Source organism: Pseudochaenichthys georgianus, chromosome 24 (assembly GCF_902827115.2).
Source record: "Pseudochaenichthys georgianus chromosome 24, fPseGeo1.2, whole genome shotgun sequence".
In the NCBI taxonomy this organism is placed as follows: domain Eukaryota; kingdom Metazoa; phylum Chordata; class Actinopteri; order Perciformes; family Channichthyidae; genus Pseudochaenichthys; species Pseudochaenichthys georgianus.
In genome coordinates this window covers 4,701,868-4,726,436 of record NC_047526.1, presented here as the reverse complement: position 1 = coordinate 4,726,436, position 24,569 = coordinate 4,701,868, and the positions used below count along the sequence as shown (strand labels likewise).

Genomic DNA, 24,569 nt, shown 5'->3' with positions numbered 1-24,569 from the left:
GCGTGAGCAGTTATTGATTAAAGTAGAGCTCGCTGAGAGACGGGTGACTGACGGACGCTGCTGAAACACTTCCTGCGTAGGTACGTCTTGGCAATCCCAAGGTAAATCAGATGAAATCAAAACACTTACTTTTATAACCTTTATATTAAATGTCTCTTTTATTTAGTGTATTTAGTGCTCACCCTCTCAGTTGATAAATAGTGTTACGCTATATTGCAGTATGCATTTTCTTTTTCCACTGGGCAAATGTGCCAACACTTTCTCCTCTGCTTCTCACACAGCTTCCAGTTGTATGTCTTGTCATGTGAACGGCCTGAGGCGGGCTGAAGGGGACATCGTTAAACTGAGCAAAGTGCAGGGAAGCGCACTTAGTTCTCACAAGCACACTAGTTTCCCCTTCGTTTATAATTATCAAAGGCTTTTTAAAAGTTTGAACGGCATTTTTATCATAGTAGTTTGTTTGGTTTTGGCTCGACTGCTTCATTTTAGAAAATACTGCGTCACACACTTTACTGAATCTAAATAATGATGAGCTAATTACCTAAATAATGAATAACATCTAAACTGCTGTCCTGTCGGTGTGCGTCTCAGAATGGACACCCCAAACCTCCAGTCTTTGCCGTTTCCCCCAGCTCAGATGTTCTCTTGATGATCGCCACTTACGCCTACAAGGATCTAAACCAGGGGTTCTCAAAGTGCGGCCCGCGGGCCAATGGCGGCCCTCGGAAATATTTCTGGCGGCCCGCGATAGTTAATGTGACACGCTGAAATGCATGCGTTATATTTTAATCCTCCATGGTCGTATCTGGTAAGAATTAGAATGGAATTTAAGAATGGTAAAACTGCGCCCCCTGGCTGTCATTCCTAAATTATGAATGACAGCTTGTGGAAAGTTTGCTAGACTACTGGTTGCATGGCAACGAGGCATCTCGCGAGTTGCGGTAATTGGTTAGTACAATAAAGAAAGGATTTGTTTTGGAATTATTTTGTGTTCCGTTTTTTCTTGGCTGGCCCTCAATCCAATATTGGGTACCTAGATTGGCCCTCACTCATCAACACTTTGAGAACCCCTGATCGAAACAGGCATTCTAGTGAGGAGCCATCGACCAACCACGGTGCCCGTCTGCATGGTGTCCGCTTTAGAGACTGCCTGTGGTGTGGCGGTGACGTGATGACTGGAGGCAAAACGTCTGCTGCCTAATAAGCCCAGCTTCTCCTCCAGCTACTGTACATCCGAATTTCACTTGAACATACTTCTACTTCAGTTTGGCTCCAGAGGAAGACAGGGATTGGGATCATTTGACAGCCTAACGTATCCAAATCTTTCCATGCCACCTTCAGCCTGCGGAGCGTGGCGGTGATGACACGGTGTTCCTCAGAGCATGGCTCATCCCTCCTCTCCATCGCTGTGACATCAGCCCATTAGCCGGTGCAAGGGACGATGAGCTTCTCTGAGCCGAATGAGCAGAAACCTTTGTAATGTGTTGCATCTTCTTACCTGACTGCATTAAGAGGCGGTGGTGATCCTGCTCTTAGCGCTGTCAGGGCTGACATGAGGGCGTGAAGGTAACATAGCACATCCTTAGCGCGGGCCTGACATTTGAATGTGCCGCAGGTGGAGAAGGCAAACTGAACCTGTCAGCCAATGAGGCACTATTAGGAAGACAACAATGCAAACAGACAGCTCGCTCCAGGAACACAGCCGGCATGAATACAGATGCACATGGATCGTGTGCCAGTTTGTTGACACCAAGCAGCCACATTACCAATGGACCTGATGACAGTACTTTTGTTTTACTAAGTGCCACCCACTACACAGGCAGCACATAAGTGTAATGTTATTTTTAATGCGTCCTTTTATGCTTTTGTTTTGTTTGTTTCTGTCCTAGTGCGTTATATAGCTAGTGTGTTTTATAGGTTAGGAAAGGCTAAAATCCCAACGTTGCCTCCAAAGGGACTTTCTCTTACACACATTAAAGCATGGAAACACGTCACGGGAGAGCCACTCCATACGAATATCAACCTTAAAATGAGCATAATACGGCCTCTTTAAAACTGGTACACTGCTCCACAATAACTCTGTGTGTATGCTTGAGGTAACATCACGTTGAAGAGGAACCTTTAGGAAGTCTTCACCTCTTCGTGTGGCTTTTTGACCACTTGGAATTCACTTTTAGGGTTAGCAGGGTTAGCTTAGCATTGGGTTCAGTTGCATAGTTTGACTTACATAGCTGTAACCTCTGTAACTGTGCATGGTGATATCTGTTCTGGATCATCGGATTTGATCAGAGCTTTGCACTGTAAACGGAATAAGGAAGGGGGCGTCGTCTTCCTATACAGATACCTAGCTACACTGACTAAGCGGTACATGTAAGTCAAGAATGTTGTAGTTGTGTTTCTCAAATCTCTACAAGGGAGGTTGGGAGAGAAACTGCAGCCTGATCAAGAGCTAGAATGGACATAAAGAAAAGGGAATAAATATCTTCATGATTTTACTCAAACCACAAAGCGATGACATACATATTTAAGATATTGTGTGTAGTTTTACACAAAAAAACTAATTGCACTCCATGATCAATTACAAGCATGAGCTGTTGTACAATTGCAAACCATAGCGAGACGTGTATCAGTGAAAAATTGAATTAATGTACAAGCCGTGGGCAATAAATCAGAACAACTTGGCAGGTATACCTGCGGTACTGTGGCAAGTCAGCCAGAACAATTATGTTGGCACCATTCATAATTTACAGGTCTTTTATTTGAACCACTGCCATCGTATCGACAGTAACACAAACAATCAGTTCAGGCTTGTTTTAGTAAGGCTGTGGAAACAGAATGACAGTACATCCAAACCAAGTAATCTAGGCTCATAATTGGAAACACTGAATGTCTATTCTAACAGAAATATCTCCCAAAGTCCCCCAAAATAAAATGGGTTAAGCCTACTTTTTTAAATGTCACCTAAAGAGATTATTTATTTATTTGTATATTGTTTTATTTATTTTAAATGTTTTTACTTCCATCATTTATTTTACAATTTTATTAGCAACACTTTTGGTCTTTTTTCCTTTTATTATTCTTTTTATTTTATAGTTTTCTATTATTATCATCTTATTTGGCATCTTATTTTTAAAACATTTTTTTTAAATGTATAGGATTTTATAGTTTGTATTGGTTTTGTCTTCCTTTATTTTACTGAGAGGGATCATTGTTTATTTAAAGTGTATCATCATTATCATCTTACCTCCTGTGTCTCCTAAACGGTCAAACTGTTATATCATGTTGCTATGCTGCATATGTGCTATACGCTGTTAATGTCTGCCTGATGTGATATCCTTCTTCTGTTTTCATGGTGATGTGTGCCTTGGTGTTAAAGCACTTGAGCTGCACCTGGTGTATGGGAAGTGCTATACAAATACACATTATATTAAATATATTATTATTATTATATTATCAAGAGGAGAATAAAAAGTGCTCCTGCAGCAGGATGACCTCACCACGTAACATTTGTTGTCCTGCAGGTCCCAGGACTTCTGCTGTGAGGCGTGTGGGGGGGGCTCCATGCGCGCCGCCCTCCTGGCGCTGACCCCCAACAGTGACCCCAGCGCAGAGGACGACCAGGCGAAAGAGCTGGCTCAGCAAATCAACTTCAAGGTACAGACGCTGGCTGCGACACGAGGGCTGGACAAGAACCATTCATAACAAGCTCTGACCCTTCATTACTTTCACAATTGTTTCAATACTGTCTGATTCAAATGAGAAAAAGTCATTTCTGTGTATCCCAACAGTCAAGAGAAATCAAGGCTTAATTTGAAAAGTATTTTAATTTCAATTGTGTTTGCTGTTCATGTAAACATAAGTACCACATTCATTTAATCCTCACAACTCGCTGCTCTGTCTCTTCTTGACGACAGCAACGTGTGATCATCAATACAAGTCTGTCCCTGGCCAACTGAGTGAGGAGAACGGTCCACGCGTTTGTGAAAACAAAATGTCCTCCATTGTGAGGGGACAAAAGGAGGATTTTGTCGGCCATCAGACTTGTGATTTCTCTGTATTAAGCTCTCTTTGCATCAGCCACAGCCACACTCACAACCAAAACCCTACTAACACAAATACTTCTTATAATACAGAGATACAGATTTCTTTCTCCAATTAGTCCTGTACCTACCATTTTGTTTTCATTTTGTAATGTTTCTAGTGCAGTAACCGTTCAGGATCTGCTTGTGTTGCTGCTTTGTGGGTTTCGCAGTGAGTCCATGATGCGTATATTCTTGTAGAGTTCCTACCTGATAGAAACTCTACACTATACGCATCATGAGTGCAGATTCGAGCTGACTGCCCCAGCTTTGATGAGCTTTGACGCACACATCTAACACATGTATATCTGTTTGCACCTTCACAGCTGAGAGCAGGAGGTAACCAAACTCTGGCAATGGTTCCGGGTTTTTCACAGTTTTCTGCAGAACTGCTAATCCAAAAACATGTGCAGGTGACACTGCTCTCTGTCGTCTTGTCCACAACAACACACACGCTACACATGAAGTAGATCAGTCCAAGGATGGGAGACATCATCAAAGCGCTTTACATACACGTAAACAGACCCATGGGTCATTCTAGTCGATGATGTGGCCTCGTGTGATGGATGGACCTCACACGGCGGGTTGCTGCAGCAGCATGTTCAGCTGTTCACTGCACAGTTAGGCTTATTCTGTTATTTCATTTCTTGGCTCTTTGTAAAGGACCACGTGGGAAAACAGCTTGGTAAAATGTTGGGTTTCTGTTGAAGCTTAACATTTTCAGAAAACTCTACAGATTGTCATTGAGGACGGTGGAATTATGTCTCAAACAAGGGCTCAATACTGTCAGAGACCAATTGAATGCGTATGACCAACGTTTGATGAAAGATTTGGAGAAAAGTTGCAGACAATACACTTGGAGGTGTCTTACTATGCAGGGTGGCACACCTCTTTGGACGCCCCAGGCCCGTAACTGTGTTGTATTTTCAAGATATACAAGGTTTACTTGGTATACAATTACCTAGAATTTTGAAAATATGTCCCCCCCCCCTTAAAATACACATATTAATACACACACACACACACACACACACACACACTCACTCACTCACTCACTCACTCACTCACTCACTCACTCACTCACTCACTCACTCACTCACTCACTCACTCACTCACTCACTCACTCACTCACTCACTCACTCACTCACTCACTCACTCACTCACTCACTCACTCCCTACATTAAGTCCTTTAATAACTCAAATGTCATATACTGGAATGTGTTAGTGCTATGTGAATGTACATTATACTGAATGTAGCATATGAACCATTCAAGTAATTCCGCCATTCTTAATGATTTTAAACAATAATTGATCAACAAACAGACTTTTATTTTCTTTCTTGGCTCGTCTCCTTTTAAATGAGATACAGCCATGCTATACATGTATTTAAGTCATCTGAAGTGAACCACAAGGAAGTGGACATATCATGCACTGTATTGTTATATTTAGCATTGTTGAAGTAATTGTGTGTTTATAATAACTTGTGTATTTGAGGCCATGCTGTGACTGCAGTGTCCTGTGTGTTACTGCAGGAAGAGTCCAGTGTATCCAGACAGCCCAGTGAGAGCGGGGGTGCAGAGAGTGAACCTTCCACGTCCCCCCAGGGAGACTCCTCCTCGTCTGCAGAGCAGCAAGAGTCTGAGGGGCCCCGGGCCGAGCAGGTAGGTGTTACACTGCCCCCCCACAACATATGACCTGCCTGCAGCCTGCAACAGATTTTAGAACGATAGTGTGGTGGCCGATTATCCAAAATACGAAGTTCCAAGGGCACTTAGCCTACAAGGCGATTTTGAGTGTTGACTTTAGTTTAAAACGTCACTCACTCTAATGATAAAGTCACGTTTTGAGGGTTGTATTCACGTAGTATTTCATAGATCCCACAGCGTTCCACTACTGACTTCAACACTTTAAAGGGTCCACGTCATGCTTTTCCGGTTAGTACCCATCCCCTTGTGTGTTATGAAGGTTTTTCATAAAACTGTAAACGGTCTGCAGAGTCACAGCCCCTCAAAGTACACCCTGTAGGGAGTAAAACACAGAGAAGACCCGTCTGTGCTGCCCCAGAACGCCTCGTTGGAGATTTCTCTTTTTCCATTGTTTACTTCCTGGGTACTGTGACGTGTGAACACCCACATCAACAACAAATGACCGGATTGGCCCAAATGGACCAATCCACAGAGCACCTCACACACCAGGATCCCTTGGCTCACTAACAGGGAGTCCCATTGACTTGCATCGAGCTCCCTGAACGCTGGTAAGAGACGAGTTGGGATGGCGGAGAAATGCTCTCCGCAGACCCGTTGACTCACAGCGTTATCAACCTTTTTCTTTCTCAATATCAAGCCACACTTATTGTTTTCACTTCGGCTGTGAGTGTGTGTGTGCTCAGGATGAGTTTCGCTTGTTCTCGCTGTATCGCCGACCCGGAAGCCTGTCTGCTCCTCGCAGCAGCTCGCAGCAGCAATGAGCCTCGCAACGTCCCGACCAATCAGAGCACACTGGGCTCACAGGGAGGGGGGGCAGGAGCTCCAACAAGCCGTTTAGGACAGAGAGTGAATACACATCAGTGATGCAAATTAGTCGCTTTTCGGCGCCTCCCGCTTTTTTAACGCTGATTTGGGCGACTTCTGTAGTTTTCGTTTGGGAGGGGGTCAGTTGGACTGACGGACAACTCACTTCAAAACATAGACTTTACTTGGGCGGGCCGCCCACGTATAGCCTATTAACGGCCACCAAAGTATATTTTTGTATCCATCCGCGAGCACGACTAGTGGACAATGATCCCTCGCTCTACGCCTCCTGTACCTGTTCGCTCTGCTATCGCGTGAAGGGTCTGCTAACAAGCGACCAACAGAAGACAAACAGAGGAGTCACATGTTGTTGCACATCAGTCATGCGCAAAAGCGGCGCACTTCTGCGCTGTAACCCCGCTGCGAGGCTCTGGCCAACTATTACACCAACGCGGTTCCAGGGCCGGTTCAGAGCTAGAGCCTGATGAGCACCGGTGACGTCATGATGCAGCAGCAGCAGCAGCAGCACCAGTCGGTTGCGTAAAGCAGTTAGTAAAGCAGACGTAAAGCAGTAGAAACACTTTCGCAAGCAAAGAAGAAGAATAAAAACTGAAGCCCTTAAAGTCAAAAGTGTATAATATCTACCTGTAAATCTACATGTACATCTCTGTCTCCTCTTGATCTGAGTATATTATAAAGAATAGCCAGTTAATTGAAGCATTATACAGTTCTGTTTTATATGAGTGTTGAGAGCTGTATCCATACATCTCTTAATGTTGCCCTCAAAGTGCACCAGATTGATGCTTTTAACTTCAATTTAAAGAAACAAATCTTCCCGGGGGAGCATGCCCCCGGACCCCCCTGGAGGAGGTGAGGTCCCCCCACAAATAAACAGGTTCATATGGATAGGATACTAGATACGTTGCACACACATTATATATAATGATAATATATATGTTTCATTGCGGAGGACCCCCTGTTTTGTGTGTCCCCCACTTCTTAAACCAAAGTTACACCCTTGATAATATCTACCTGTAAATAATAATAAAAACCCTTGATTTATAACTTAACATCTCTGTCTCTATTGATCTGAGTATATTATAAAGAACAGCCAGTTCATTGAAGCATTATAGCACAGGCCTTTGTCAGATGTTATACTACGCTGTTTCTTTTCTGCTTCGAATAGTTCTCTCTTTTCTCTCCATAGGTGTGTTTGCATCACTGACACATACTATACAGAGATGCTGTTTGAGAAACCAATGTGATTTTGGTAAATTGCACAACAATATATTCTAGTAGACCTCAACAATGGAATTATGATCAGTAGAAATGGCCAAGACATGGGACCTTTAAACTGCATATACATAAATAAACACAAGTACAAATACCATCAGGTGTGCAGACTCGAGCGGTCGAACACCGTTTCAACCATCTTGTAGACTTCCCATTGTCCGACTGGTGAAAAATCATTTTAATCTCATAGACTTGAACAGTCTGCTTTACGGCAGACACTTGATCGTAAACAATAATAAACATAAACCTTGCGCAGTCCAGAAACAAACAAAACTATACAAAAACTGTATAATTCTAACTAATGATTACCAAATTCATTTAAATTAAATTAAAAGAATATGCCGCTCCGGAAAAAAGAGACCACTCCAAATGATTCTTAAATCTCAATCTCTACATGATGGCAGCCATTCCATTCCAGTGTCTGTTGGATTCCAGCACAGGGACATTGGGTCAGTCGTTTATAGAATCAAAAGAAAACATTTCCATTTTACTCAAACTGTGGGGGAGACTTCTGAAGCAAAGAGAGACACGGGGAGAGCTGGAGCTTTGATGTCAAACACTGATGGTTTATTCTGAGTTACAGCCGGAGAATTCACAAGACATGTCAAAGAGCCAGAGGTTCTGACTTCACGGTAGAGTTGCCACGTCAATTCTGAATAACTCTCCCCCAGACCCGTGTGTTTAGCTAGTTCAGAGAGCATCATCAACATGCTGCATAACAAGATAGAACCATAACACCTCTATCAGCTGACGCCAACAGGCAGGAACATAGAACCATAACACCTCTATCAGCTGACCCCAACAGGCAGGAACATAGAACCATAACACCTCTATCAGCTGATCCAACAGGCAGGAACATAGAACCATAACACCTCTATCAGCTGATCCAACAGGCAGGAACATAGAACCATAACACCTCTATCAGCTGACGCCAACAGGCAGGAACATAGAACCATAACACCTCTATCAGCTGATCCAACAGGCAGGAACACAGAACCATAACACCTCTATCAGCTGACGCCAACAGGCAGGACCATAGAACCATAACACCTCTATCAGCTGACGCCAACAGGCAGGAACATAGAACCATAACACCTCTATCAGCTGATCCAACAGGCAGGACCATAGAACCATAACACCTCTATCAGCTGACGCCAACAGGCAGGACCATAGAACCATAACACCTCTATCAGCTGACGCCAACAGGCAGGAACATAGAACCATAACACCTCTATCAGCTGATCCAACAGGCAGGAACATAGAACCATAACACCTCTATCAGCTGATCCAACAGGCAGGAACATAGAACCATAACACCTCTATCAGCTGACGCCAACAGGCAGGAACATAGAACCATAACACCTCTATCAGCTGATCCAACAGGCAGGAACATAGAACCATAACACCTCTATCAGCTGACGCCAACAGGCAGGAGCATAGAACCATAACACTTCTATCAGCTGACGCCAATAGGCAGGAACATAGAACCATAACACCTCTATCAGCTGAGGCCAACAAGCAGGAACACAGAACCATAACACCTCTATCAGCTGATCCAACAGGCAGGAACATAGAACCATAACACCTCTATCAGCTGACGCCAACAGGCAGGAGCATAGAACCATAACACCTCTATCAGCTGATCCAACAGACAGGAACATAGAACCATAACACCTCTATCAGCTGATCCAACAGGCAGGAACATAGAACCATAACACCTCTATCAGCTGACGCCAACAGGCAGGAACACAGAACCATAACACCTCTATCAGCTGACGCCAACAGGCAGGAACATAGAACCATAACACCTCTATCAGCTGACACCAACAGGCAGGAACATAGAACCATAACACCTCTATCAGCTGATCCAACAGGCAGGAACATAGAACCATAACACCTCTATCAGCTGACGCCAACAGGCAGGAACATAGAACCATAACACCTCTATCAGCTGACACCAACAGGCAGGAACATAGAACCATAACACCTCTATCAGCTGACACCAACAGGCAGGAACATAGAACCATAACACCTCTATCAGCTGATCCAACAGGCAGGACCATAGAACCATAACACCTCTATCAGCTGATCCAACAGGCAGGACCATAGAACCATAACACCTCTATCAGCTGATCCAACAGGCAGGAACATAGAACCATAACACCTCTATCAGCTGACGTTAACAGGCAGGAACATAGAACCATAACACCTCTATCAGCTGACGCTAACAGGCAGGAGCATAGAACCATAACACCTCTATCAGCTGATCCAACGGGCAGGAACATAGAACCATAACACCTCTATCAGCTGATCCAACAGGCAGGAACATAGAACTATAACACCTCTATCAGCTGATCCAACAGGCAGGAAACATAGAACCATAACACCTCTATCAGCTGATCCAACAGGCAGGAACATAGAACCATAACACCTCTATCAGCTGATCCAACAGGCAGGAACACAGAACCATAACACCTCTATCAGCTGACACCAACAGGCAGGAACATAGAACCATAACACCTCTATCAGCTGACGCCAACAGGCAGGAACATAGAACCATAACACCTCTATCAGCTGATCCAACAGGCAGGAACATAGAACCATAACACCTCTATCAGCTGACGCCAACAGGCAGGAGCATAGAACCATAACACCTCTATCAGCTGACGCCAATAGGCAGGAACATAGAACCATAACACCTCTATCAGCTGAGGCCAACAAGCAGGAACACAGAACCATAACACCTCTATCAGCTGACGCCAACAGGCAGGAACATAGAACCATAACACCTCTATCAGCTGACGCCAACAGGCAGGAACATAGAACCATAACACCTCTATCAGCTGATCCAACAGGCAGGACCATAGAACCATAACACCTCTATCAGCTGACGTCAACAGGCAGGAACATAGAACCATAACACCTCTATCAGCTGATCCAACAGGCAGGAACACAGAACCATAACACCTCTATCAGCTGACGCCAACAGGCAGGAACATAGAACCATAACACCTCTATCAGCTGACGTCAACAGGCAGGAACATAGAACCATAACACCTCTATCAGCTGACGCCAACAGGCAGGAGCATAGAACCATAACACCTCTATCAGCTGATCCAACAGGCAGGAACATAGAACCATAACACCTCTATCAGCTGACGCCAACAGGCAGGAACACAGAACCATAACACCTCTATCAGCTGACGCCAACAGGCAGGAACATAGAACCATAACACCTCTATCAGCTGACACCAACAGGCAGGAACATAGAACCATAACACCTCTATCAGCTGATCCAACAGGCAGGAACATAGAACCATAACACCTCTATCAGCTGATCCAACAGGCAGGAACATAGAACCATAACACCTCTATCAGCTGACACCAACAGGCAGGAACATAGAACCATAACACCTCTATCAGCTGATCCAACAGGCAGGACCATAGAACCATAACACCTCTATCAGCTGATCCAACAGGCAGGAACATAGAACCATAACACCTCTATCAGCTGATCCAACAGGCAGGAACATAGAACCATAACACCTCTATCAGCTGATCCAACAGGCAGGAACACAGAACCATAACACCTCTATCAGCTGATCCAACAGGCAGGAACATAGAACCATAACACCTCTATCAGCTGACACCAACAGGCAGGAACATAGAACCATAACACCTCTATCAGCTGATCCAACAGGCAGGAACATAGAACCATAACACCTCTATCAGCTGACGTTAACAGGCAGGAACATAGAACCATAACACCTCTATCAGCTGACGCTAACAGGCAGGAGCATAGAACCATAACACCTCTATCAGCTGATCCAACAGGCAGGAACATAGAACCATAACACCTCTATCAGCTGATCCAACAGGCAGGAACATAGAACCATAACACCTCTATCAGCTGATCCAACAGGCAGGAACATAGAACCATAACACCTCTATCAGCTGACGTCAACAGGCAGGAACATAGAACCATAACACCTCTATCAGCTGACGCCAACAGGCAGGAACATAGAACCATAACACCTCTATCAGCTGACGCCAATAGGCAGGAACATAGAACCATAACACCTCTATCAGCTGATCCAACAGGCAGGACCATAGAACCATAACACCTCTATCAGCTGACACCAACAGGCAGGAACATAGAACCATAACACCTCTATCAGCTGATCCAACAGGCAGGAACATATAACCATAACACCTCTATCAGCTGATCCAACAGGCAGGAACATAGAACCATAACACCTCTATCAGCTGATCCAACAGGCAGGAACATAGAACCATAACACCTCTATCAGCTGACGCCAACAGGCAGGAACATAGAACCATAACACCTCTATCAGCTGACGCCAACAGGCAGGAACATAGAACCATAACACCTCTATCAGCTGACGTCAACAGGCAGGAACATAGAACCATAACACCTCTATCAGCTGATCCAACAGGCAGGAACATAGAACCATAACACCTAATCAGCTGACGCCAACAGGCAGGAACATAGAACCATAACACCTCTATCAGCTGACGCCAACAGGCAGGAGCATAGAACCATAACACCTCTATCAGCTGACGCCAATAGGCAGGAACATAGAACCATAACACCTCTATCAGCTGACGCCAACAGGCAGGAACACAGAACCATAACACCTCTATCAGCTGACGCCAACAGGCAGGAACATAGAACCATAACACCTCTATCAGCTGATCCAACAGGCAGGAACATAGAACCATAACACCTCTATCAGCTGATCCAACAGGCAGGAACATAGAACCATAACACCTCTATCAGCTGACGCCAACAGGCAGGAACATAGAACCATAACAACTCTATCAGCTGACGCCAACAGGCAGGAACATAGAACCATAACACCTCTATCAGCTGATCCAACAGGCAGGAACATAGAACCATAACACCTCTATCAGCTGATCCAACAGGCAGGAACATAGAACCATAACACCTCTATCAGCTGACGCCAACAGGCAGGAACACAGAACCATAACACCTCTATCAGCTGACACCAACAGGCAGGAACATAGAACCATAACACCTCTATCAGCTGATCCAACAGGCAGGAACACATATGTTCCATAAACACGCCTAAATGGCTCTTACAGATGGGCAATTCCTCACACAAACACTGAGTCACCTTTATTACTATTATTATGAATATGATTCATGATTCAGCACCATTGTTTACATTTTGTTCATGGTTATATTGTCTTTGAGTGTGTCCTGAATTGTCCACACTGCTAGATTAGTCATATCAAACATGTCTCAGGCCAATCTAATAAATATAAGCATAAACCTAAAGAAGAAAAATAACCAATATGTCGTAATATGCATTTCTATGGGTTATGATAACATGGTATTTGAATAACAGCTGTTCATTCTGAAAGTTACATAGGGCATTTAGAGAAGCATTCCACTCCCAAACAAACACAAGTTGAATGTCTCTCAATTGTTCCTACATTACGGACTCGGCTACAGTCGAGATTGCAATAAAGATAAGAATAAAATGGAATGATAAATGAAGTGGAACATAACATATTCCTTGGTGGAATTGATCTGCAGATGCTCCAGTCAAAAATAAGACCACACTTTTCTATGGATGACCGAGGCCAAATTGTAGCCCGCAAAGACACACATTGTGCTCCTGAAGCAGTTGTTGATCACTGATGACCGGCGGATAGGGAACCAGCAGCCAATGACGGTATCAGACAGTCAGTCAAAAGGCGAGTAAAAGGCTTCATGTAAAGTTGATGAACTATTTCCGCGTGTGTCCATTTTTGTGTTTGATTGTTTTTTTTGACCAATTTAACTTTATTGTCACCATGTTTTCAATATGTCGATGCTTCAGCGAGTACATTAGAATGATCCAACTGGTAGGGTCCGTTTCTAAGAAATATCCACATTCTAAGAAACGGTTGCAGTTGAATAAATCACAGGCATTGTGGGGAAGTTTATTACAGGAAGAAGATGAAGTGAAACTTGAAGTCGTGTCGTCGTTTCGTAAAGAATGCTGACGTTTATTGGAATCATTTCAGGAAAGGAGCCTGCTTTATGTTATTAGTCCCACCTGTGCTGTCGCTGCTGGGACAATACACGAGTGCTCTGATGCTGCAAGGCTTTCAGGGATTATTCAGAAATGAAATGAAAACATAAAGTACAAGTACGTGAAGTCATCCTCTCAAGGTCCCCGTGAGTATATCAGAAGAGCCTTGTTTCTCTAATGTGTAAACACCGAGGCGGTGTAAACAAAGCCTAAGGACTGTGTTACCTTATTGTTCTTTTATATTGCGATATCAACCATTATGATATAGTCTTTGTGAGTGAACACACTTATATGGGTCAAATATTTGTATAGATAATTCAAGATATTTCGTCACTATATTTCATCAGGATATCTCATCACGTTGATGCAAGATCCATGCAAATATACGATATTGCCATAAATCAGTTCTGCTTATTGATCTGAAGCTTTACAACAATGGTCAACCAGAGATATCAAGGGGTCCTTTCTTTCTCATGTCCTCAAATCACCCTTACAGCATCCTGCAGGTCAACAACAACAGAACATGTTGTTCCTGATCAAACTATACATGGTCTGGTAACCGTGACAACACTATTTGGTTACAAATAAACAACACACAGTGCCTTTTAGCCATTTCTTTACTGAAACACATGCATTAAAAGGGAAGTGCAGTTGTTGTATTGGATCAGTGATGTCCAAGTCTGTTGCAGCAAGATGTATCGTATCATAGTTTATTTATCAGGCTGTTTTTTTAATCTTTTGTCGGGCCCCCACTACCTTCATTGAAGTGACGGTGTCTAAAGGAGGAGACAGAAGATCAAATGGTCCCAGTCAGGATCCAAACCCGGGTCCTCCGCATGAGTACCTACCCCATTATAGACCCTAATGTCCTTTTTAAGTACCTTTACATCAACTAAGTTTAAAGTAGTGTCTTCAAACATATTAAAGTGGAAGTAAAAACAATAAAAAACAGCCATTGCATTAAAGGTCACCTATGATGCTATTTTTAGGCAATAGCATAGGTCTCAGATATATAACAAAATATCAAAAACATGTCGATGGAGTGTTTTTGCTCACAATACCAAACGGATCACCCGTTCTCGCCACGCCTCAGACCCTCTGTTTATCTGCTTGCTCCAAAAGTGCTGATTCTGGGTATAAACAGGTCTCTCTTGAGAATGAGACACGGGGTGTTTCTCAATGTTGAGTACGCTTGCTTGGTAGCACATGTCTTCCGAGTCACTTGCTTCAGAAGCGAGGCAAGAATCCTTCCTGGCATTCGGAAAACGAAGAGTGGAACAGGCGAGCAAGTGTGCAGGTGTGCGTCATACGAGAGGCCCCGCCTTACATATTCCGCCACAGATTTGGGGAAATTGGTCCGTGCGCAAAGCATTGTGGGGATTTTAAGACCGCGGAGTCTACACATGTGCAGCCTCGACATTTCTCCATACGAAGTACGCCGGGCTCGGTAGAATTCCAAGTATGCTGGACATTGGAAACAGTCCTTCGGCGGCACTCGATGACGTAGGATGCTAGAAATAGTGGCTCTGGGGCAGCTTTACTCGACATTGAGTAACACCCCCCTGTGTCTCAATGAGATGTTCACCTGTATAAATAAAGGCTTAAAAGAAATAAAGCTTTTTTTTTTTTTTAAAACTGAAAAATACAGAAATAAGAGGGGGCGGAGCTTATGCCGGCGCATGCGGGACCTGGCAGATACTGTCTCAAATGCTGCCGTGATGAAACGCAATGATTATTAGATCAAGGATTATTAGATCAAGGATTATTTCTGAAACAGTATGGAGCTCAAAGGCTTTCTCTCTTGCCGGTTATTTCCTGCTTCTTCACACACATGCTCTGTGCAGTACAGGTTAGCTCTGAGTGTTAGCGATGCTAATGTGAACAGTCGGGCATTGTTTCTGATAGCAACGTTTCTGATAGTGCTGTGGGTCCGCCGCCGATATGGCGTCATATCGACCGCAAATCTGGATCAGCCTCCGTTGTACCCCCGTTTTTAGAGATTTGGGTACGGAGGAAAAGAGAGAGGGTTTAATTTTCTGACGCTGCGTGAGTTCCCTGACGCACCGGGGACTCATAGTTATGTAGAAAGACATGATAGGTCCCCTTTAATATCACAGTTTGATTGACAGTGATGCTACAGCTAAATACTCACATAAAAACTCACAGTTGCTGGTTGCCCATAGAAACCACACCATCGTTGTGGCTCTGGAGTCATTACAGTCTGACATGACTGAATTGGATGTGACAAACAAACTAAAATATACTCGGGCACTTTAGAAATGAACGTCCATCAATGTCCGATGGCCATCACTGTAGTGCTGCACATTCCCAGCTACATGTGTGTCGGGGGTCTCTCTCCCCTGGACTAAATGACAGCAGGACGAGCGGGCGCCTGTCAGTGGAGTCACGGCTGTGCTCACTCTGCCCCCCGACAGCACGCTGACATGTCCCAGCATGATGCCTGCAAACCTTTTTTAGCTTTTGTCATCTGTAATGTCTTGTTCACCTTACAGTCAAGCTACCAGCACTGTGAACCCTGACATGTTGAGTACCCAAAGTGCTATGTGAGCACTGGTCCACAGCACATCGAAAGGTGTGCATGAATAACAATGAGTGTTGTAAACTACTCAACAGCCCTTTTAAATATGTATTTTTAACCTGCAGTGCACCGGCTGGCTTTTAGCCAATAGGCGCTTTCACACCGCAGTACTTTCCCCACAAAGGTTCATCAGAACTTAGTTCATGAGAACTCTTTAGTTGAACTAAGATCACGTTCACACCGGAATAAGTTCCTGGGGAAGGATTAGGCAAATGAAGCCGCTGACATCACTTCTTCTTCTTCTGCTTTGGGTTTACTGGCAGGCCGCAAAGGCCCCATCAGAAATGGGAACCTTTTTCTCCCACGAAAGTCCCTGCTCTCTAGGGGGTAAAAAGGTTCTGATGAACTCATTTTAGTTCCGGCTCTTTTGGTGTGAACGCGACATTTCGGCTCTAAAGTGGGAAAGGTACTGCGGTGTGAACGTGGCTATTGTACTGAATGAGAATGGTACTGTGAAGCTGACCGTTGAGCGGCCCGACCCAGCAAGGAGGCAGAACGTCCAAATACAACCCGGTGTGGGCATTTATTCAAATCATGAGCACATGTTTCACAGCCTCAATATTGCTGTCCACCTGAACCCAGTCAGCAGCCACGAGGATCTCACACTCACTACCTGTCCACTGACAGGGAGAACAGAGCCTAGATACACACACACTAATCAGGCCAATAAGACACAGGTGGGGGGGAGACAACACAGGGCACCAGGTGAACCCAATCACCAGCCAATCACCAGCCACAGACACAACGGGAGGGGACACACTTTCCAACTAAACCACATCTGCAATATTCCAAGGCCCGAAGCCGTCAGTCCACGGTGACAAAGTTACCTTCGTCACTGGTATGACAGAATATGTTATTGCACAATACTAATTAATCCAAAATAGAAAAAATGGTATGTCTCCATGCAACATGAAATGCGGGGTTTGAATGGCCCATAACGACTTCTAACTAGCTCCCTCAGTATTAAGTGAATGTTAGGTGCTACTTATGGGGACGTTGTTGTCCTCTACGCAGTCAGCAATACGTTGTTGACTAGAGCAGCGGTCCAGTAACATATCCTTTGGTTCCGGGTGTAGCTATATTATGTGGATACAATTCTAGAATCAAGGCTATACGAACAGAGGGAAGAGAAAGAGTTGCTCTGTCTGATATTTCAGCACCCTGGACAGCACCATGGAGTCCTCAGTACCCAGCAGTTAGGCTGCTGAGATTTCACAGCTGAGATTCTAATGTGCACTAACCTCAGTCAGATGAAGGCTGAATGAATCAGGCAGACACGATTCAGTCAGCAACCCCTCTGCACTCTCTCTGCTGCGAGGGATGGAGAGGGGCGGGGCACTTTAACAAGGACCCTGCATCCTGGTCAGAGTGCTCACAAAGGGAAGGACCTCTTTCTGTGTGAAGCTAAACACATACCAGAGGTGCCCAGTACGTCGACCGCGGGGGCAATGCTGGTAGATCGCGAGTCATTCATTAAAAAAATAAAACCCAGCCTCCGTTAAAATCGACAAAAACAGGTTTTGATCCCTCCTCCCTTGGCCTCCCTGCCACTTAATTCAGGAGTTTACTTGATTGACAGAAAAAGCGACCTATCGATTTCCAGTCTGTTAACCCAGAATGCAAAGCGATATAAAATCAGTCAAGTGCCGGGAAAACTCAAATTAAGTTAAACAGAGGACAAACAACAAAATGAGTGCGGGACCGAGCAAGAAGCTAAAGACATTCCACTTCCACCCGGAATGGGAGGAAGAATATTTGTGTGATGTCACATTCAAAGGTTATTTGCCTTATTTGTAAAGCAAGCGTCGCTCTGCCAAAGAAAGGTAACGTGGAGAGGCATCATCGGAGTGGTCACAAGGCATATGACAGCGACTTCCCTCCGAGTAGCGAGTTGAGAAAGAGAAAGGTCATGTATTATTGCTACACAAACATTATCTCGCAGTCTTAGTGTCGCCAACTCGTTTCTAACATGCAAAAAGACAAACAAATGCGTCTCTGGTCGGTGTATTTTTGATCTTTCCAATCCAGACGAGATCTCTCTCTCCCCGTCTGTGTGCGAGGGGGCGGGGCAGTTTACACACACGCAGCTGCTCCATGCAGCAACACACGGCGGGGATGGCGGAGAGAAGCGCTCCAAGGTGTGGTTAAATGTTACCCGTCTTGAGGTGGACAATGCTCGTTGCCTAGAGTGTTCAGCATGTGAGGGCGGTAACACGAGCAATGTGTCTAAACATTTAGCAAAAGTGCTCCACATCCAGACGGAGGAATGCACCGGGTTCCACTGTCTCTCTAGCAGCTCTGTAGCCCCGTCCACGAGTAACGTTTCCACGTCAGGTGTTCTGTATGCTAGCAGCAACACACGGAGCTAACGCCATTATACAAACATGGGTTATGATTAGAGGAAACTGAGTTACTCTTTATTTTGTTAAAGTTTCAAACTGATTCTGTTTACAGTTCTGTCATCAGATTATTTAATACAATTTGTTAAAACAATGTTTCTTTTGATGTGAATTATTATTTATTTAATTTAAATAAAAGCAATGTTAATTTTGTAAACAATTTGTTAAGTTAATTTAATAATATATGTATTTTTGAATCAAGTATTCATCTTTATTGTTCTTCATTGTAGTTTCCACATGCCTAAAACTACCTCAAGCTAAATCTAAAAGTTGATGGCTAAATAAGAGCGTTTGAGAAATTGTGCAAGGCGTACAGTAGTAGGTCCGAATAGTCGATTAATCGTTTCATTAATCGATAGATTAATCGATTATCAAATGAGTCGTTTGTCGCAGCCCTATTGTCCCATGTATAAATAAAGTGTTATTCAGCAACCCTTGCCATTTGGGATTTTCTTTTTGGTTGGTCGACCTCGGTGAGCTGGTCATTTCAACAGTAGCTCTCAGCCCAATAAGTGTGGGCACCCCTGCTGTCGAACACGCTGACTTCTGACTCTGGGAAAACAACACTAGAAACCTGACGCTTGCTTACCGCACACTTGCAATGTATTGCATCACCCAAACTGCAAAATATCCGCCTGAACTATGAATCTAAGTCACTGACATGCAGCATAGTTGATGCTAAGGATTATTTAGGCTTTGCTCATTCCTTCTGCTAAAATCATGACCTGCGTTCAGCATTCCGTTTGTTTTTCAATCCATTTAAGCTCCACAGTATTGTTCTGAAGCTCCACCCGCGTACAATCAGAAGCTTTATATGCTGCTATCAATTACACATCTTTCTTATTGTCCCTTTTAAGTGATGGCATGCTTCGTCCCCCTGCTTCATCCCACTGAGCTCCAAAATCATCTTGAATATGTACGGAAGGAAATGATTCTGCATGCCGAGTTACTTTAGTTAAAGCAGCTAGATATCAGCACTTTCTCTCATCGTCATAGCGATGGGCTATGGGAGCTTGAAGCCTGTGCTGCTGTGGCTTCTTTTCACCACTTCAGATGATGTGGACAAGCTGTGTTGAGGATAGCTGTTGGCGCCAGCTGCCACCCAGACCCGGTCTGAAGGAGCAGAGGTGGGTCAACTTAGATTAGTGTTTGAGTTTGAGGAGGGCCACGTCAAAAATAGCACTCACCATCTGCCGCTGGAGTCGGAGAGATAACACGTGTGTGGCCCTCGGTTTCCCACACTGCCTTGTGCTGTTCCCTGAGTACAGAGAGATGCAGCATCACTTTGAACTGCTTCTGCATGCTCCCTCCAGTCACTCTCTAATTCAGGGGTCTTCAACTAAAATTCAACGAGGTCCAGTTAGAGAAAATCTCCCCATGCAAAGGTCCGGAACATCAAAATGTCTAAGTTGCTTCATGAATTAGTGTGATATATATTGAAGTGACCTGTAGCTTTATCAACGTCTGCATGTAATCAACAACTGATTGCCAATCAAATAAAGAAAGTACAATTCAAAAACACCAATATTTATTGTCAATTAACATTACTTAAATACTGTGGATATGTGTAATGTTCCTCTCGGGCTGCATTTACAAATAAAATAGAGAAAATAAATAAAATAGCTTTTGAAAATATGTGCACAAGTGCTTAATTTTAGATAAATAAAATAAAGTGTAGCAGCAGCTTGAGTGTCCCTTTTTCTTTGTTAACCATGTCACATCATGACTTAACAGTTTCAGCCGTTTTTATAGAACAATATCAGTCTTTACACATCATAACAATTGAACAGTTTTAAAGTTTCTCTTTCTGTCCCTCTTATATTGCAGTCCCTCACTCACTCACTACCCTCCTCTAGGGGGGCATGCTCCCCCGGGAAGATTTTTTTAAGTTTTTAAGTTAAAAGCATCAATGTGGTGCACTTTGAGAGCAACATTAAGAGATCTATGGATACATCTCTCAACACCCATATGAAACAGAACTGTAGCATATTTTTCTTTTTGGATATTTTACAAATCACTCCCTTTTAAACTCTATTCTTGTTATTTTTAACAACTTTTGTGTTGCTGTCATATAGTATTTTATACCTGTTTTTCATTTAGTCTCATTAATAACTATAATGATCATATCAAGGTGTGCCTTAACCTCACTGCGCTGAGGTTATTTGAGCCTCTCAGGAGAGAGCTCTCTTCCACCTGGTTGTAGAAAAGCTCTTTAAATTCGTTAGCATAGCTAGCTAACCAGATCCAACTAAAGACACAGCCACGCAAACACTGCGGCATGTGTAGCTCCTTATGGGTATTGCAATATTTTAAGGGCTGGAGCAGCGTTCCGGTGCTCAGCACTCCTTTCAGAAGAGACATGAAGACACGTTACGCTCGTGTTGTGTTCATGAACCTGTCCTTGGCCAGGAAAAACAGGTACTCGATTGTTTAATTATTTTTGTGGTCTAGATTTCTTCTTCTTTTTGAAGTGAGAAGTTGTCCGTCTGTTGGACTGACTCCCCCCCCCCCCACCCCACCCCCAAAACGAAAACTCTTCGGTTCTCCACGAATTACACAAGTCACCCAAATCAGCGTTAAAAAGCGGGAGGCGCCGAACAATCCCCTATTAATGTATTGATTATAGCTCAGGGTCCGTATAGGTCGGCGTCTGGGTCCGGATCCGGACCGCGGTCCGCCTGTTGCCGACCCCTGCTCTAATTGGGTGAGATGTTTGTTTCTGTGAGTCGTCCGGTTCCATCTGCACCGGTCACTCCGTATCAACAGCAGCGTCATGCCTGTTCCTTTAAAGGGGACCTATCATGCAAAATGCACCTTTGTACGTCTTGTATACATGAACATGTGTCCCCGATGTGTCAGGGAACTCACCAAGTGTCAGAAAGCACAACCCTCTCTCTTTTCCTCCAGACCCAAATCCCTGAAAACGGGGCTGCAACGGATCGGATACAGATTTGAATTGTTATGACGTCAGAAAAGGGGAGCTCCGCCTATATGGGCAACTCTCCACCTATCAGGGGAAGGAGAGACCGCTAGAGACGCTGTAGTACATATGCCAGGCCTGTGAGTGGCGCTGTAGTCTGCCACAGAAGCAGAATCAGCCCTTGCAAAAACAGGGCTGGAAAAGAGCAAATAGAGCGAAAATGCATGATCTGTTTGGTATTTTGAAAACAAAGGTATGACCTACAATATATGTTTCAAATATAGCATGATAGGTCCACTTTAACAAATTCAAAGTATTTCTGCTGAAAAGCCAAAAGGTGTTAATGTGCTGATCCAGGAAGCTTATACATTACTAATTACTTCTATGAATACATACTTTTTCGCCATGTTTTTTATAAAGCCATAATTGAAGTTTCAATATTCTCATTTACACAACTTTTTTTCCTGCTGTCAAACAATGGAATGATTATGAATTGATGATGAATACTAACTTTTAATCCTAAAATAATGAAGTGATTATCAACAGCTAGGAAACAACTGCCATTTCCTAGCTGTTGATAATCACTTGATTATGTGATGAACATTGTCTGACTGCAGGTTATCAAACACTGTGATAGACATTCAAGAAGAGTGATCACAGGCGACAAAAGGTTACACCCTGCCCACACCCTCCGCTGGCAAGGAGACATAGAAATATGTATTTATAGATTATATTGGCTTAATGTCTCAGTAAATAAGCTGCAAATAAAGCAGAGGAAGGACAGCTGGCTTATTATACAAACTACAGCCTCATAGGATCAGAAATAAAAGAGCTAGGAGTGCAGAATATAAAAGATTTCAGCAAAACACTGAACTATTGTTACATGTGCTGCAGAGCAGAAGCTCCACTTCTACAATGTGTGTACTCAGTGGTGTCAAATATATTTAATCTTAGTTTTGCGATACTTGTACTCTACTACTAAATTGAGTGTTTCAACATTTTGATTGCAGGACTTTACTTGTAACAGAGTATCGCTACACTTTGGTCCTTTTTTATGTTTACTTAAAGCTACGTTTCAGAAACCGGCTCGAGATACACTTTTTTGTTATATTCCATGGAATGCTCTTAACATCCCGATAGCAATGAATATCTGAAGTGCTTTGACAAAAAATCCATAAAAATGTCATCTGTGGAAGCCGTGGTACTGTAAAATGTACAATCAATCCGGATTGGATTGCCGCCCTGTCTGTCAGCCTTCCATCTCGTGCACGCACAAATGTATCTCGTGCCCTCATTGGGCGTGCCGTCATTGGGCGTGCATTGCAGCAGTACTTCAATGACTCGCCAGCAACAGGCGGCCACTTTCACCAGTCTGCTGACGTCATGTTCATGTGTGTTGGAGGAGGTGCTCTGTAAGGAAGTCTGAAGGAAGGGGCGGATTCTTTTCGGCTGTGTTCTTTCAAATTTAAGTGCACTCAAGCCGGTTTCTGAAACTTACCTACCCCACCTTTAAAGGTGGGATAGGTAATTCATTTCAGAAACACTTGTTATATTCCATGGAACGCTCTTAACATCCCGATAGCAATGAATATCTGAAGTGCTTTGACAATAAATACATAACAAAGTTTCATCTGTGGAAGCCGTAGCGCTGTAGAAAGCACGCCCAATCATCTGAGCCGGCCCGGCTAAAGTAACTGGATGGCCTACCTGCCTGTCAGGCCTTCCATCTGTGCACAAACTTATCTCGTGCCCTCATTGGTCATGTGCGCGTTCGTGTGTGTTGGAGGCGTGGCTCTGTGAGGAAGTGGCAGATTTTCTAATTCTAGCTCGAGCTGGTTTCTCCAGAATGACCTACCACACCTTTTAGTACAAGATCTGAGCTCTTTGTTTACTTTAGAACATTAACCCTTGTGTTGTCTTGCTGTCAATTGGTTGTCCTTCGGGTTTGACTATTCATAAAGCATTTAGTATAAATAATCACCCAAATCCATTTGACACCTTTTAAGGCAACTGTATTCCTACTTGTTGCCACGCATGTTCCTCCTCTTGTTGGATTGTATGGTCGATGTAGAATGACTTTACAAAGTGTACCCCAGAAGACCACAGATGCTACACATTTGAATAAAACCCAAAACTTAATGAAAGTGATCATAATTAACTTCACGTGGAAAACGATCAAACATGTTACTTTTCTGGCACTAACAAAAAATAAACCTTTATCTCGACATAAACACATTTGGGGAAGGGACACATGTGACCCGAGGACACTGGGAAGGTTAAAGGTTCTGACAACCGGAGCGAACAAGCAGGGAATGGATCCATTGGGGAATTGTTATCCTCTAACGGCTGCTTTTTGTCTGCATGTCCTCCACAGGCAGAGGCGTCTCCAGCCACAGAGACAGAGGGACTCAGCCCCCCCGCGGCCCCCGGCACCGGGCGCCCTCTGAGCCCCCGGCAGCGCCGCGCCCAGCAGCACAGCCAGAGGAACCAGAGGGAGGGCAGGGAGGCCGCCAGCAGGCCGCCCTTCACCCCCCCCCCGGCTCCCCTCGAGGAGAGCAGCGCGGGCTCGGTGGTCCTCATCGTGCTGCTCACCCTGGCCCTGGCCGCTCTCATCTTCCGCAGGATCTACCTGGCAATGAGTTCAGTTCGACTACGAGCTGTGAGTGCTCACTTCTGACCCCCCCGGTCCCACCCTAACAGAACT

General features: G+C 44.1%; 1 protein-coding gene across 1 annotated transcript in view; it reads left to right on the top strand.

Annotated features, from left to right (window-relative positions):
* Window positions 1–24,569, top strand: part of ube2j1 (ubiquitin-conjugating enzyme E2, J1) — a 75,389-nt gene that overhangs the window by 33,696 nt on the left and 17,124 nt on the right. The window contains exons 6-8 of the mRNA XM_034076537.2: window positions 3,522–3,654; window positions 5,612–5,740; window positions 24,240–24,524. Coding sequence (XP_033932428.1) covers window positions 3,522–3,654; window positions 5,612–5,740; window positions 24,240–24,524 — 547 coding nt within the window. The remainder of the gene's footprint in view (window positions 1–3,521; window positions 3,655–5,611; window positions 5,741–24,239; window positions 24,525–24,569) is intronic.